The 17,143-nt window shown below is 43.2% G+C and overlaps 1 protein-coding gene across 5 annotated transcripts in view; it reads right to left on the reverse strand.

Moving 5' to 3' along the window:
- Positions 1-17,143, reverse strand: part of LRRC7 (leucine rich repeat containing 7) — a 117,425-nt gene that overhangs the window by 60,641 nt on the left and 39,641 nt on the right. For all 5 annotated transcript variants that reach the window (XM_014937591.1, XM_014937552.1, XM_014937561.1 and 2 more), the window contains exons 10-14: positions 16,102-16,231; positions 15,630-15,745; positions 8,874-8,943; positions 6,590-6,689; positions 5,923-6,047 (exon numbers count right to left, since the gene is read on the reverse strand). In XM_014937591.1, coding sequence (XP_014793077.1) covers positions 5,923-6,047; positions 6,590-6,689; positions 8,874-8,943; positions 15,630-15,745; positions 16,102-16,231 — 541 coding nt within the window. The remainder of the gene's footprint in view (positions 1-5,922; positions 6,048-6,589; positions 6,690-8,873; positions 8,944-15,629; positions 15,746-16,101; positions 16,232-17,143) is intronic.

Consider the following 17,143-nt stretch of genomic DNA (forward strand, 5'->3'; position numbering starts at 1 on the left):
AAATATATATATATCTTTTACCCTGTGAGAGTATTGAATTTTAATTCTACACTTTGCTTGAGAGCACTGACATATTAAATCACACTTTTTCAAAACAATACTGGTGTAAATGCAGAATTAATTTAGCGATGTTCAGTGTGCTGAATTAATCTGAATTATCTATGGCAGCTGAGAACAGAGTCTGACCTACTGGGAGCTGTTTGCTCTCTGAGATGTATAACGTACATGCACTCGAGTGTATCCTACTCTTCCTGTACAGAAAATAAAAGGAAAACAAACTCAAACCACTTCTGAAATGTCACCCTAAGTCACACTGAACACTACTTTAGCTGACAGACCTACAGATTTTCTAGAAAACTCTACATTCTCTCATTTTTATTACTCAGAAGTAGAGAAACATTGTATTTCCCAAGTCCAAAGCAAACCTAATTTGAGGACAATTCTACAAGATCTCAGGGTTGAGTAAAAGGGGAGGGGAGTGGCTGAGGAGGCTCATGGATGTCATCATCCCCCATCATCTGGAAAGAGATGACACAATCAGCAAATTGCTGAGGAGATGGTGCTGCCAATGACCACGTCAGGAATGACCCAAGCAGGAGAGATACCATACATGGTGCTGACGTCTCCTTATACCTCCCCCTCTGTGTGACAGCTATATTTTGTCTGCTGAACATCTCACCACCTCACAAAGGGAGATGCTGAGGGGACTGAAGGGTGCATCCAACCAGAGCACGACCTCAGCGAGTCTGCCTGGACTGCGCAGAGACCACGGGCAGCTTCCAGGACGGTCCCTTGAGCCTGGCCTGTGGCAGACACTTCCCTCCCAGCACAGGTCCTCTCCTCCATGGAACATCTCCTCATCTCCTGCCCTTCCTGCTGCAAACCTGCCCTGTCTCCACCAGGAATGGACTCTGTCCAAGCTCTGGAAGATGGTTGTGGCTGGGTCAATCTTGGGGTTCACCAGGAGACACAGAAGGCAGAGCAGAACCCCCTGCAGAGAGCACCAACAGCCACCAAACACAGCAGTTGGAATGCAGAAGGTTGTGGCTGAGCCCACCACTCTCTTTGGGCCTGGATTTGGGGTGGGAACGCAATAAAATCCTTTGCTGGAGTAAAAATACAGCTCCCAGTGGAAACTGGGCCCGTCAAGATAATTGCTCCTGATCACGGGGCTGTGATATTTGAAATTACTCCCCATTTCCTGTGTGATAACTCTTTGGAAGCATTTACCACAAAGAAGCTTTTACCTCATCGTGTAGGTGAGGTCAGCAAAAGGAATAAATTTTTAATAGCTGACTATTATGGCTGTCAGATTGTAAATCCCTAACGAGTAGGAAAAACGTAATTTTGGGTTCAAATGAATATGTTTTGTTGATGGGGATATTTCAGAAGCAAAAGTATGATTGATTTGGAAAATAAAACTATACAAAATACCAGCATACAATTCTGAACCACAATCGAATAAACATTACGGAGAATAGATTCTGACATGACTTTAACACAAAACGTTCAAATGTGTGACTGTGATGTCATATGTTAATAAAGAATTCCAACAGAAAAAATAAATTAAGTCTGTAAAGCATTACTAAAGTTCTGGTTGATTTACGGTTGAAAGAAATCGTATTTAGGTGAGGCCCAATTAGGCAATTGCTTTTTCACGACATTCAGACCATGATTTAAGTGTAAGGTCTAGAGACAGATGCACCTAAAAGTCAAGTTCATAGAGCAAACCCTCAACAAGTACTAGCCAAGGGAAAATTAACCAAAAGACTTTCATGAGATAGACCAGCCATAGGCAGGGATTTCAGCAAGAGTTTCATACAGCTCGGAGTATTAATATTAAACATGTTAAATTAAATTAAATTAAACAAAAATACTGGCAGCTGTGGGAGGTGATACCCACTAGGATGCAGGTGTTTTCGGCACTGATTTAGATCTATCATTACAGGGAAGACCTGTGCTCCCTGTCAGTACAACTCTCGTACGTTTAGTGCTACATTAGAAGTAGCACGACCCTGAAAAGAGAATTTTTGAAGTTCAAAATTCTTGATGGAAGAAGTTACCGAACAATTTCAATTACCAAATCTATTTTAGCATATAGTTGGCTGAGAGCTCATTTTCATCCACAACACATTTTTAACTACGAAAAATAAAAAGTAAAAACTATGTATGCTTTTATAAACCACCACCAATGTTTGTGGTTACTGCCTACTGATAATTTAAATTAACTTTCAAATTCATCCCATAAAGGCCAGTGAAACTGATAAAAATACATGTTAAAACCTGCCTGAGACCTATCGCAACCCCTGGCTGAGTGACACCCACTGAGCTCTCACCAGGTTCCATGGCATTACTGGGAAAGAGCATGGACAGACCAGAAGGATGCAAATAAGCATTTCTATCTTATAACAGTAATTGAATTTGAGCTCATTTTTTCATGGCTTGGGCAAAAAGGCTGTTTTCCATTATAGGGAAAAAAAAAACCACCCTCACATTGTCAGTGGGAAATCTTTTCCTTGCCCAGCCTGGTAAGATTTCCCAGGTTTGAACATTCAGTTTTTATGAACTATGGGTATTTATGGGGATCTGGTTTATACACAGTGAGGCACCAGAGAGGAGAGATGCTCCCTTCCAGGTACACAGACAGGAAGAAATACCTGATCAGCTCTGAGCTCCCTGCTTAGCTTTGCATTTAATAATTTTTCTCTATATAAGCTATAAGTATAGCATCAGGTGCAAATTTTCATGTTTTGGTCTGATGAAAAGACATTAGGGTCACTGCAGATGAGAGTGACATTGGATTGTATGTGGGAAAAGGGGAACCTCATGCAGAAAGAGACTCGTGCTACAAAACTGGGGCGGCAGCTGGGCTGGGACTGGAGCAGGGATGGGGATGCAGCTGGGCTGGGACTAGGGGAACCTCATGCAGAAAGAGACTCACGTGCTACAAAACTGGGGCTGCAGCTGGGCTGGGACTGCAGCAGGGATGGGGATGCAGCTGGGCTGGGACTGCAGCAGAACTGCAGCTGGGACTGCAGCTGGGGTGGGACTGCAGCTGGGACTGCAGCTGGGCTAGGGATGCAGCAGGACTGCAGCTGGGACTGCAGCTGGGGTTGTAGCTGGACTGAGGATGCAGCTGGGATCATAGCTGGGCTAGGGATGCAGCAGGACTGCAGCTGGGACTGCAGCTGGGATCATAGCTGGGCTGAGGATGCAGCAGGACTGCAGCTGGGACTGCAGCAGGACTGCAGCTGGGCTGGGGATGCAGCTGGGACTGCTGCTGGGATCAAAGCTGGGCTGGGGATGCAACTGGGCTGCAGCTGGGATCATAGCTGGGCTGGGGATGCAGTTGGGACTGCAGCTGGGCTGGGGATGCAGCAGGACTGGGGATGCAGCAGGACTGCAGCTGGGATTGTAGCTAGGCTGGGGATGCAGCTGGACTGCAGCTGGGCTGGGGATGCAGCTGGGACTGCTGCTGGGATCAAAGCTGGGCTGGGGATGCAGCTGGGACTGCAGCTGGGCTAGGGATGCAGCAGGACTGCAGCTGGGACTGCAGCTGGGCTGAGGATGCAGCAGGACTGCAACTGGGACTGCAGCAGGACTGCAGCTGGGCTGGGGATGCAGCAGGACTGCAGCTGGGCTGCAGCTGGGATCATAGCTGGGCTGGGGATGCAACTGGGCTGCAGCTGGGATCATAGCTGGGCTGGGACTGCAGCAGGACTGCAGCTGGGATTATAGCTGGGCTGGGGATGCAGCTGGGCTGGGGATGCAGCAGGACTGCAGCTGGGCTGGGGATGCAGCTGGAATTGCAGCTGGGCTGGGGATGCAGCAGGACTGCAGCTGGGAATGCAGCTGGGCTGGGGATGCAGCAGGACTGCAACTGGGACTGCAGCAGAACTGTAACTGGGACTGCAGCTGGGATTGTAGCTGGGGTGGGGATGCAGCAAGACTGCAACTGAGACTGCAGCTGGGACTGCAGCAGGACTGCAGCTGGGATCATAGCTGGGCTGGGACTGCAGCAGGACTGCAGCTGGGACTGCAGCTGGGCTGGGGATGCAGCAGGACTGCAGCTGGGACTGCAGCTGGGCTGGGGATGCAGCAGGACTGCAGCTGGGACTGCAGCTGGGCTGGGGATGCAGCTGGGACTGCAGTTGGGCTGGGGATGCAGCTGGGACTGCAACTGGGATCATAGCTGGGCTGGGACTGCAGCTGGGACTGGGGATGCAGCAGGACTGCAGCTGGGACTGCAGCTGGGCTGGGGATGCAGCAGGACTGCAGCCACCCCCCACCCCTCAGGAGCACAGCCCCAGGTCCCCAGGCCAGGGCTGGGGCAGCAGCTGCCTGGGCTGCGGGAAGGGCCCAGGGGAGCAGCGCTGCATCCAGAGCATCCTCCGCATCCCGCATCCAGAGCATCCTCCGCATCCCGCACCCAGAGCATCCTCTGCATCCCGAGCAGCTACTCCCACCCGGAGCTGTCTCTAGGAAACCTGGCCATGTGGCAGTGTGTCCCCTGCCTCTGCCACCCCCTTCTCCCCGCAGCAGATGGCAGCATCTGAGCTGAAGTACAGCAAGTGCGGGCAGTGGGTGAAGGGTTTGCTTTTTCTACAAGGACAGTTATTAACTCCAAGGAAACATTTGTTTCAGTCAGTCATAGTCTTCTGAAATGTATTAAAAATAAAATGGCTAAGTGATATAATTCATATCTTACATTTTGATATTCAAAATAACGCTTGCAAATAACATATAATACAATGAAATTCTTCTACAGTCTTAGAAATTGCTATCTATTTCGCTGTTAGTATTTCAATTGTTTTGCACATTTGGACAGCCATATTACTCACAGTTAAAATTCTTATAGGAAGCACTGGAACAATATAAAACTCTCCCAGATGCTTTGTTTTCCATATATGACTCACAAACCCGCAATTCATCTGGGCTAAAATTTCGGTTCAATCTATTTATTGTGAGGCAACGTTTGCTTTTTGACTTCATTTCCTGCTTTATTAAGCAGCAGAGTCCATTACCTCTGGTTACAAGAGTCAGATGGAAATTCCTAATTGGGAAAAATATTTAAAAGAAAAATCCAAAATTTCCAAGAAGATCTAAATGGAATGATAAATAGCTATTAATGATAGAATTGTTAATTTTAAAATTAAAATATGATTTAAATCTCCTCATATGATATTTTTTTTTCTATGGCAACGCATTTTATGTTGGGCCTCCTACTGCAGTGTTTAAGTGTTTGATCCCCAGTAATTCCTTTATATTATTCAAGAAATAGAGCTTTTCTTGCCGTGTAAACGTAGATGATCCTGACAATACCCTTCTAACAATGTAACTGATTAAGGGCTCAGTTGAAAACTCTGGAATTATACTAATTTCAGATAAAGGGAGGAGGATATTCACGTTTTGATCTTCATTTTTGGCAGGTTACAAAACTGATGAGAGAAATCACTGCACACTCCTCCCTAACTCCATGGAGCTGCAAAGCTCTCGTTGACTTCCACTTTGAGAGGAACTTGGATTTCCCTACATGATCTAAATATTCCTGAAGAACTAGGTGGTTGGACACTAATTCTAAGTCTCCCAACACTTTGTGTTAATTTTATCTTCATGACAAAATACCTGTCCCACCAGGAATCCACCATTATGTTTATGGGCTTACAAACCCAAGTTTGTGACTTACAAACCCAAAGTGACTTACAAACCCAAAGCTTTGCTGCCTGGGGAGCACCAGCAGGGATGGGTACCCAGTGCTCCAGGGAGAACAGATAACACTTTTTTCCCCTCAACTGCTGTACTTGAAACACAGTGACAAGAACTTTCTGGGTATCTAGAACATGAAAATAGTTCAACTCAAGATCCATAAGTGGGATCCTGCCCGTAATATGGGAATACCTGAATAAATCAAATAGAACTTACCTTAACTTTCCCTGGATTTTCCTCCTCTTCCTTTTTTTCTTCAAATTCAAAGGCGACAGTCATACGTTGCTGTCTCTGCTCCTCCCATAAAGTAGGGTTAAAGCTGTCACTGTCGGACTGGAAATCTATGGTTAAATCACAAAGAGCAACCACAAGAACACATAATTAGTGCACCCAGCGAAAGATGGGAAATGCCCTAAAAAGACATGTTCTTAGTTGATCCTGTAATCCTGGGGGATTGTTTTTAAGCATTTGAGGGGGGACAATGAGGGCAAAATCAAAGGGACAAATCAAAACTGATAGAATTTAATATTTCACTGAAATGGGAGTGAAGGGAAGCAACAGGTTTGGAGCTGGGGGGGAGCACGCAACCTCTCTAACCTAACATCAGAAGTGTCCACGTGAGGAGCCAAACCCTGAACTGATTCTTCTGAAAACAAAATTGTTTCAGAAAATGTAACTCTGATGGCCTGAGAATAACAGATTTGCAAAGAAGAGGATTCCTTGTGTATGACAAAATACAGACTGTTACACGCCCACCACATGTCAGAAGAGACGCTCACATGCAGGACCACCTCCAAGACCCCCCGTCCTCTCCCTCCCCCTGGTTTTTCCCCACCAGAAGCAGCCCGGTGCCCGCCTTCGTAGGGGCTGCTGCTGGTTTTACCTTCGTCGCTGCGGGGCTGCTGGGGGAACATGTAGTTGGTCAGGACACGCTGCTTCGTCTCGGGGTGGGCCTCCGTCTGCAGCGGGATGAGAGCCTTGGACTGCACGGGAGAGGCCAAACAAACAACCCGTGACTCAGGGCTGGGGTGGGATGTAGGTAGAATCATAGAATTGTCTAGGTTGGAAGAGACCCTTGGGATCATCGAGTCCAACCATCTCCCCTACTCTACAAAGTCCTCCCCTACACCATGTCCCTCAGCACTGCATCTAAACGGCCCTTAAACACAGCCAGGGATGGTGACTCCACCCCCTCCCTGGGCAGCCTGTTCCAATGCCCGACCACTCTTTCGGTGAAAAATTCTTTCCTAATGTTCAATCTAAACCTACCCTGTTGGAGCTTGAAGCCATTCCCTCTCATTCTGTCACTAATTACCTGTGAGAAGAGACCAGCACCAACCTCTCTACAGTGTCCTTTCACGTAGTGGCAGAGAGTGATGAGGTCTCCCCTCAGCCTCCTCTTCCTCACACTAAACAGTCCCAACTCCCTCAGCCGCTCCTCATACGATTTGTTTTCCAGCCCCCTCACCAGCTTCATTGCCCTAGGTGGGTAGGTAACACAGAGTTAACCCGAATTCTGTACGGAGATAAACTTCTCCGTGGGCTACACCAAGCTTTAACCTGGAGGAAACGCCTCCTCTCCCATTCCCCCCTCCTGTAAGTCCTCCCAGGATCAGGGGAAGAACATCAAGTGGTGTGGAGGTGGTGGAGTCTCCATCTCTGGAGACATTCAAACCCCTGCTCTGGGTGGACCTGCTTTGGCAGGGGGTTGGACTAGATGACCTCCAGAGGTCCCTTCCAACCCCATGTGATCCTGTGATTCTGTGACAGTGTCCTCGCTCTTCTACACCTGTGAGGAAGCTGAAGGACCAGCGGAACAGAGCTGCAACTACACCTTCTGCCTGTGACCTGTCCTAAGCTAGGGCTAACGATGAGTAAATTCACAACAGTCATTAGTTCATCTGAGGGTAAAGCTGGTGCAAGGCACCGGAGGCTTTACACGGGGGCGCCCCGCTCTGAATATGCAGATGTTACTGTCATGTTTTTCTTCAACTGATTATTCTTCATGATTGCTTTGCTTAATTTAGCACCCAGGAGTGACTGTCATAGTTCAGAGAATAGAAATTAATCTACGTTATACTGCAGAAAAGCCAAAATCCTGAAAATATGATGTATATTCCAAAGGAAGTGTGTGTTCTGAGGCTGGGCAATGCAATGTTATTTTTTAATGGAAATTAGAGTGAAAAAACCAACGCTCCCCATCTTCCCATCTCCCCGGTCTCTCTGGCTGTTTCGCAGGGATAAAAGGACGGATTCATTTCCAGGAGCAGGGGCAGGGTAATTGGCCCCTGAAGAATTATCCTCATCAGCTTCAGTTAAAGAGGTATAATATCTGACCGTGGGCATTATTGCAAAGTGAGACAGATGAAATTATGAGAATTTATTGAGATTATTAAAAACCTGCTGGGTATGCCGAACATTCCCGACATTGTACAAATTGAGTTTTTCTCCATTTAGAGTTAAATTACGGAAGTGCAAGATTATTCTACCCACCAATCCTGGAAAGGATCGAGACCTATTTCAGTGCTCAGATGGTGGCTGAACTATCACATTTCTCAGTGTCCACGTTACATAATTTGTTTTAAAATAAAATCCTAAAGAATATAGAGTAGCGAAACCAAATCCCTTGGAACAAAGAAAGGCACATTTAAATTTAAAAAGAGCTTAAATGAGAGTTTTCTCCAAAACAAGACTGAGAGTTCTTGTGCACCTTTTACATGATTAAACTCCCACTGACTTTTAATGGAGTTTAAAATATGCGGGAATGGAAGCTCGGACAGGAAAAGGGAAAAAGACAACGAAAATATAGGCAGAGATGGAGTAAAGGATGGGATAAACTAATAACAAGTTTGACAACAAAGTCTTACCTCTTGAATTTGTATTTTAAAAATATTCTCTTGATACTTTTGGCCTTTATTTCCTACTTTTGTAAGGCTACAGAAGCTTAGCTAGATGCAAGTAATAAATCCTGCAAAGGTGATCTTTCCAAGTTAATAAATGACAGCCAGAAGAATCTATACCTCGATATGAAAGTATAAAGCTGGACTGGGAGCAAACGCTTCCAAAACTCTATTACAATCATGTATTAAATTATAGGTTTCATTTACGGCCCTTGCTCAGACCCCTTGTACTATACTAAAGAAAACAGAAATATTGCAAGTCATTACCTGGTTGTCAGAAAGCCACAAAGCTGCAAGTTCTTTAAGTTTAGTGAAAGTGAATGGTAAATTCTTCAGTCTGCAAACAACAATATTGGAACAATATGAATCCTTCATTTTCACAATAGCTTCTTTTAAAGATTTCATACTGAAATTTCTATAATTCCATATCTTTATTTTCTCTCCGCTTTTACTAAAATTTAATATTTTAGTAAGGGCATTCCACATTAAGAGTGGCATTTGGAATCCCAAACTACTGACATCATACCCTAAAGGTACTAAGGAGATACCACTATTTTTGCCTTGGCTTAAATGTAACCAAAGGTACAGTTTAAAACACAGAAAACAGAAAAAATCTTGGTCCCAGGGAGATTTAGAGAAGACCTGACAGCTTTCAGTGTATTTAACAGAAATCCTTTTATTATTTAAGTTTTGATGCTAAGATTATTGAATACTCTAAGACTATTGAAAATTCAATTTTGCAGAAGTGTTAGGAAAAAGATTAAAGTAATACAAATATTCACAGTGAACCTAAATGACAAAACGAAATGAAATAGTAAAAAGCCCAGCGTTTTAATTATACATGTAAACACATTTCCTGAAAGTGACCTGAATGGGGAAATGATGACTCAACACTTGTGGAAAATTAATTCCCACTAATTCTGAACATATTATTTTTACTTTTTACTGTACCAAGGGGAGAGTCCTGTCCCAACCACACACCGATGTTCTCCCCTTTGTGCTACAGAAGGTTAAGGAGATGGAGGAAAAAATCACCCGCCAAAGGACTGTCCTCAAAGCTAAATGGGACTTAACACAAAAAACAGAGGAAAAGCCCTTTTTTGGGAGAGTGAGACAGTCCCATAGTGTGGAGAGAAAGGCTGTTACGGAGATGGTCACTCATAGCACGGCAACCCCCCGGTGGGTAACTGCACCCAGAGAATCCTTTGCCCTCTATCAGTACCCAAAATACCAGTAACTCAATCAACAATACTCCTACGGACCTCTTAATATCAGAAATCCACCCCTATTTCTGGGAGAGGAGCATCTCCCAGGCCGTGGTACCATTGCCTCTCTGTGGTGCTTCGGAATCATATCCATTACAGAATTACTTAAGGTGCATTTTTGCCACAAAGTCCTTGCCATTAAAAACCGCATTATTTCAGAAAGCAGACTGCAAGAAATGCATTTTAAAGACTGTGATTTTAATAAGAATACCTCATCCTAGAAACAACTTATCCATAGAAGTGAAATAAACTGACAGGAATGCACACACACACATAGTGTGCTATGAGCTAATCTCCAATTCACCGCCTGTATAGATTAGAGCAGAATTAACCTAGAATTAATGCCACAAGAAAGTAAGGAGTGCCTAAATTATCTGAAATTTAGTTTTCATTCCTCTCTTATCATAAAATGGATGCAGCGTGGAATAGTTCAGTATGTGACATTCTTTATAAATTCAGGTTACAAGTTTAAGCTTTAATAGTTAACATAAAGATTCTTAATTAGTGTTTATCCAGATGTATGTGTCAGTTTAACCATGAGAGGTAAATACAGAAATGTTTTTCTAGCTTCATTGGTGCCAATACGGGTATACAACAGCTACAAAGGGTCTCAAACATTAATTATGCATGGATGTATGTTGATTACTTTCTACATATTACAAGCTAGATCCTATTTGGTATAAATCAGCATAACTCCGCTGATTTCAAAGAGCTAACTCACATCATTCTTGGTAAAGGATTTGGCCTCCTCTGAAGAGAAAATTCTTCATTAGTTATTGAAAAAAAGTGATTAATCTGCACTGCTTCCATTGATCTAACACAGCACTGCAAACAGGTATCAGCACAAAGAAACGCAAAGTTTCTGGCTGTGCTATTCAACAGAGAGCTCTTCTTTTGTGCTTAAACGCTGAAACTTCTCACTAGACAGTTTGGAAAATCACATCCGTAATCGTTTTTATAAATCTAAGGGAAATTACACTCACAACACTAGATTACACTGTAATTGGTGCGTAGACAGTTAATGAAGAAGATGGCCAAATTGAATTAACTTAAAATTCACAGGCAAACTATGCCGTACCAAACCGAGTTATTCTTCCTATGGATGGTTTTACTCAGGCTGGATAAATAACCTTTCCAGGAGGTAATTTCTCTCAGGGAAGGGGCTGTTTGGAGCCGCCGTAGCCCAGCAGCCAGCACTGAGACCAGCACCAGGACCAAGGGAAACATGGCCATAGCCCCAGCACCCACTCCTTTGGCATCTACTGATTGCACCCAGGGATGTGACCTCTGGGAAAAACAGCATTTCCAAATATTGCTGACTGCACCCAGGGATCCAGGGATTTCCACCTCTGGGAAAAACAGCATTTCCAAATATTCAGACAGTTACACCAGCTCTGACCTTTGCCAGCCACCTGCAACACTTCCATTCCTCCGCAATTATTTAATCCCTAATAACCCCAATTCACAATCTCTTCATCTGATTCGCAAAAAGAGCTGAAAATGTGACAGCCAACGTAAAGGAATCTCTTAGTGCTACAGAAATTGTCAGTATATATTAATTAGATTAAATTACAGGTAAAATCACGTGTAACATTGATAAATGTAAAAGTTTAGAAGTTACTAATAACTTTTTTCTTTTACAGTAAATTCTAAAGGACCAACTTTTCAAGAAAACAACTACCCACACTAAGAGTCTGGAAAAGCAGGAAATGCATGTGTTTTAGTGCTACAGAAATTAACAACTACCCACAGAAAGAGTCTGGAAAAGCAGGAAATGCATGTGTTCTTTTTATAGTATTTAATTTTCACATACAAAATGTTTTCTTACGAGAGAAAAAAAAAGGAGAAAAAAATTTCCTCTGAAGTTCCTTGGGTGAATAAAACCAAACCAAAGCAAAACCAGCACACTTCTGAACTGACACCCCTAACCACTGAGCCGTTGTACCACACGACTGCACAACCTCCCAGGAGCCCCATGTCAGTGGCCATTCTGGAATGAGGATTTTGGAATAATTCCTTCCATCATTAATCCCAGATTACAGCTTTCACATCACTTGTTAAGTTCTTAAGGGCTAAACACTTTAAGAGTAGCTAATGAGTATTATCCATGGAACACAAGAAAAACAAAGAAAATGTCATTGATACTGTTTAGATATGAGAAATATCAATTGATGATATTTGATGGGTTTTATGGGGTGAAGGCGGCCATTGCTTTCATTGTAAGCCTACTGAAAGACATCATTTTAACTTTTCTTTCTTGTTAATAGTTTTTCTCACACCTTTGTAAAATAACCCACTAGATACTTGTATGAGGTACTAATTTTTCATTTTGTTATGCCCTAAGTAAACAGCTCAGAGCATGGGAAGAGTTTCCACTGATGATTAGTTTAAGTAATACAATGTATGAAGAGTTTACCAAACACTGAGGGGAACACTTCCTAGATGCATCGATGGATGGGTTATACTTTGGTGACATTTGGAAAGAATTTAAAATAATAACCCAAACATGAAAAATTCACGTCAAAACCCATTGGAAGTTAACTATAACAGGCACCATTGCCAGTCAGTCAGTCAAGCTCAGAGACAAGTTGCTATTTGTGACAGTTGGCCAAGGTAACTCTCAGGAAATCGATAATAACAGGGCTTTCAGGGCATGAAAGTCTAAAAGAACATGATTCATATTCAGCCATCAACGTACTGTTCACAAAACCACTTGTGGATATACATGGGCAGAAGTAATTAGCTCTTTGGCAATGAGGAATATTGTATAATTAAATAACTAAACAAGAAAAGAAAAGGTACACCGAGGAGCCTCCTCTTTTTTTTTTGACTGGATCATGTAATTTTTGGACTCCTTTTCATCTCAGTTCTGTGGGTGAGGTTCCGAACAGTAACTGAGTTCTGACCCCAGGACAGAGGCAGAAGCAGTGCAAATACAAAAAGGTGATGATTCTTTCAGCTCTTCTTTAAGAACAATCTAAAACTAAAAGAAAGGTTACTTACCAGTAACCGATGCTCTTTGAGAAGTGTAGCCCAAATGTACATTCTAACAATTCTACCTCTCAATCACAGGACTCAGACCTGGAAGGACTCTGAGGAGAGAGGAGAAGCAGATGGAAGACAAATGTATATGTGGACTACACATTGTGAAGAACACCGGTTACTGGTAAGACATCTTGGTTTGTTTTTTTTTTTTTTTCTTTGAACAAATCCCATGTGCACTCTTAACAGTGGCCAACTCCAAGCACCTATCCCCAGGAACTCATTACAGGGTGGAGGTCTTGACAGTGGTCATGCAATTAAAGCAGTAATTGCACAACCACTTTATGAAATTCTGCATTGGTTCTTGAAGCACTGGAGACCGCGTTATGCCTGGCAAAGGCAAGGATGAATCTCCAGGCAAGTATCTGGAACCAAAACCTTCCTGAGTGCAGCAGGTGAAGCCATCTAAGCTCTGCTCAGATCACACTAGCCCTCGTGACACTCCACCTTAGCAACCTGAGAGCAAGTCAGGATTCAACCCATCCTTGCCTTTTATCGTGTCGACACAACCGAATACTGCATTTCCCAGGGATGAAGAGACCGTAACAGGTTGGACCTGTAAAGATAAAAGGAGAGAGGACTCCCAGCTATGGAGATGAGAAGTACAGATAAAGTCTTAAGAGTGTATGCCATGGGAAAGAGAAGCCAGAATCTAATTCCCTGGTTAAATGGAATTCTAACATGAATATTTGAAGAAAGTCCTGGAACTAAAACAGCCTCTATTCAATTAAGATCAGCAAGGTCCATCTTACAGTGATGAGGACCTTCAGAAGACACACAACAAGAGCGAAAGCCTGTGGTAGCTGAAACCATAGTATTAAAAACGCACTGGAGAGGGACCCCAACGCACAGTATTAAAAACACTGACCCACCTTTCACCAAAATGTGTCAACTCACAAAAATTTGAGATTCCCTATAGCCTGAGTAGCAAAGAGGTCTATGGCAGGTTTGCCTCCATCCTGAAAGACATCCAGTCAGGATTTTAGACCAAATGTCCCAAAATGTTTCTGACTTGGATACCCAGACAAGCTCCAGCTAATGCAAAGGAGGGAGAGCTCCCCTTTTTCTGTGCTACATCCCACTTGCCCATCACTCCAGACATGCATGGCCATTCAGACCACAAATTTTCCATGCGTTCCAGCAAGGCAAGTTCAAAGCCACCATCATCCCTGTACCCTATGTGCCTTGAGCCACAGGGCACTCCTCATGCCATGAGGAACATGTCCAGAACAAGCATTTTTGGTGACAAAAGGACATCTCTCAACAAATGCTTTCCCAGTGTTTCCCCACAGGGAAAGTCACTGGGATAAAGAAGAAAGAGGCTAATAGAGACACTAATGCACCATTTAAATCACAGCTGTAGACACCAGAGGTGAAATTTGGCATATGCCGAAGTAGACCCACTCCTACACCCACTGGGTGCCTCCTCTCATGGGCCACTACCATGGACCAGCCCCTGGAAGTGTCCATCCAAAAATTCACAGTATTTCTGATGGGCTGCTTTCAACTCTATCACCCATGAGTCAAGATCACCGTACGCCTGGAGAGAAGGGCACTAGGGACAGGGAGGGGAAGCTGGACTGCCTTTGCTGGCCAGAATGTCACCCCAAGGGACATTAAAATCCCATTTCAGACCCTGTACAGCTAAAAGCACAAATTACTGGTGGGAAAATACTCCCTGTCCCCGGGAAAGCACCCGAGTACGAAACCCAAAGTCAAGAGACCCAGGATTTGATAGAACTTGCCCAGTTTCAACACAAACTAGAGTTAAGTTTAATTTTACGTTCTGGTCAATACACAATGTATTTTACGGTACACAATTGCAACGTGGAAAATCATCTAACAGAATTAAGCAAATAAACGAATATATTACAGGAATTTCTACATCATTTTGTATTTTAGGGTCAACCTTAATTTCAGCAATGACAGTGCTGACAGTAAATCAGACACAGACTTGGGAAGTCCATCCCCTAATTTTTACTGAGCATGGATGATAATTACTGGAAACAAACTGGTATTCACACATCATTTGTTGCGCTACTGAGCAAAATTGTATTTCTGTGGTTTTACTGAAAATTAACATGTTCTTGGAACATACACATGTACAAATTTCAAGGAGAATTCAGTCTTTTCTGACACATATAGCAGCCTGTGATAGCTATCAAGAAAGGCTCGTTTTAAGCATCCCATCACGGGTGTGAGGACAGAAAAATCTGATTTTTGACAAAAAACTTTGCTCTGCTGAAGGAAATGGAAAATTTTCTTTTGATTTCAGTGGAGTCAGGATAACATGCTGGTGCGCTTGTATTTATTGATTTTCTATATATCAGCTTGTCACAATTTTTTAATCTTCAAGTACTCCAAAGGTATATACCATTTTAAAGCCAAATACCACACTTTCACATGGAAACGGCAGGAGATAAAAAAAGTAAAAAGGTTTTAGTATATTAAAACACTGAGACCCAGATCTTGGCCCCATTCAAACTTTTCTTTGGATGTCAGTGGAACTAAGACCAAACCATAAAGATTAAAAAAAAACCACAACAAAACCCAAGATTTTTACCTTATAGTTTAAATAAAGTAATTCTAAACATAATGTTTATATTTTTAAATATATTTTATATAAATGTAATTTTACAAATACCTAAAAAGAATAGTTTAAACGTTCTATACAATAAATTCGTATAAGGGGTTAGGAAAATGATGTGAACTGTACCTGTTATCGCTCAGGTTTAACACCCTCAGCTTCTGCATCTGCCCGATTTCATCAGGGAGGAATTCCAGCTTGTTAGAGCGCAGAGACATCACCGTTACATTTTTACAGCTTCCAATCTATAGGAATGAAAAAACCAAAGAAGTTAGGATACCTACTTCGATAAAATCTATTATCATTAACCTTTTATGTCGGGAGGTGGCCGAATCGTGTTTTTACTCTAATAAAAAGCAGAAAATACAGAATCTAAAGTCAGAAAATAATGCCCTCCCTTTGCCAGTAAAATCCAGGCAATGCCTGGGGTTACTTGCTCTCCTGAGTGATGCTCCCACCTTTACACAAATTTATTAATTTATTGATTTTACTATTTTAGTATTGAGTACGTAAGAAAGATTTTTGTCTGAGTAGGGGTGAAAACTTGGGTCTACCATAAAACATTTCCATTTGTAATTTAAAAACAGAATCGGGTTCTCACTTCTCTGGGCAGTTCAGGAAGGAAATTCTCATCCACAGCCAAGGTCCTCAGGTTATGAAGGTACCCAATGGTGGAAGGCAAGGACTCCAACTCATTACAGCTGCAGTCAAATTCTTCTAATAAAGACAAACTGAAATCGTAAATACACTTGTTAGATGCTATACAAGGGCTAGATAACAAAAATTAACACTCTGAAACCCTGTGGAAGTTTTAAAGCATCACACTAGGATGGACACCATGCCCTGTAGAGGGAACCTTTATTGCAGATTTCCCTAGGAGAGGTCTACAATAATGTGATTTTAGGAACTATTAGGGATGCTGTTAATCAGTCTTGCCCAGTACGGCAGTTTAAGGAAGCCCACTTAGTTTCCCCACATTATCAGTCTTACTTTTTGTAGGGAGGAAGGATTCCAAGCACATCAGACAGACAGTGATCAGGGCAATTCAGACAAAGCTGAAGAATCGAACCAATAAGTTTATAATCTGAACATTCGAAGACAGACAAGACAATAGGTAAAGAAATCCCGCTGGGGAGGGCAACCGAAATTGCCTTGGGGCACGTTCCCACTGGTGATCCCACTGATTCCCACAATCCACAACTTGACCTTTTCTAATGCAAGTAACACAAACAGGAACATATAGAATCACAGAATGGTTTGGGTGGGAAGGGACCTTAAAGCCCCCCCAGTGCCACCCCCTGCCCTGGGCAGGGCCACCTCCCACCACACCAGGGTGCTCCAAGCCCCCTCCAACCTGCCCTTGACCCCCTCCAGGGATGGGGCAGCCACAGCTTCTCTGGCCAACCTGGGCCAGGCTCTCACCACCCTCCCACCAAACAAGTTCTTCCCCACATCTCAGCTCCATCTCCCCTCTTTCAGTGTCCAACCCTTCCCCCTCTTCCTAGGGCTCCCCTCACTCATCAAGAGTCCCTCCCCAGCTCTCCTCTACAGGTTATATATAGAGATATATAAAAATACGTACATATTACATATATATTATACACATACATACACATATAAAAATATTCTGAAGAAATATCTAC

The sequence above is a fragment of the Calidris pugnax genome, unplaced genomic scaffold, assembly GCF_001431845.1.
Source record: "Calidris pugnax isolate Ruff unplaced genomic scaffold, ASM143184v1 scaffold29, whole genome shotgun sequence".
Classification (NCBI taxonomy): domain Eukaryota; kingdom Metazoa; phylum Chordata; class Aves; order Charadriiformes; family Scolopacidae; genus Calidris; species Calidris pugnax.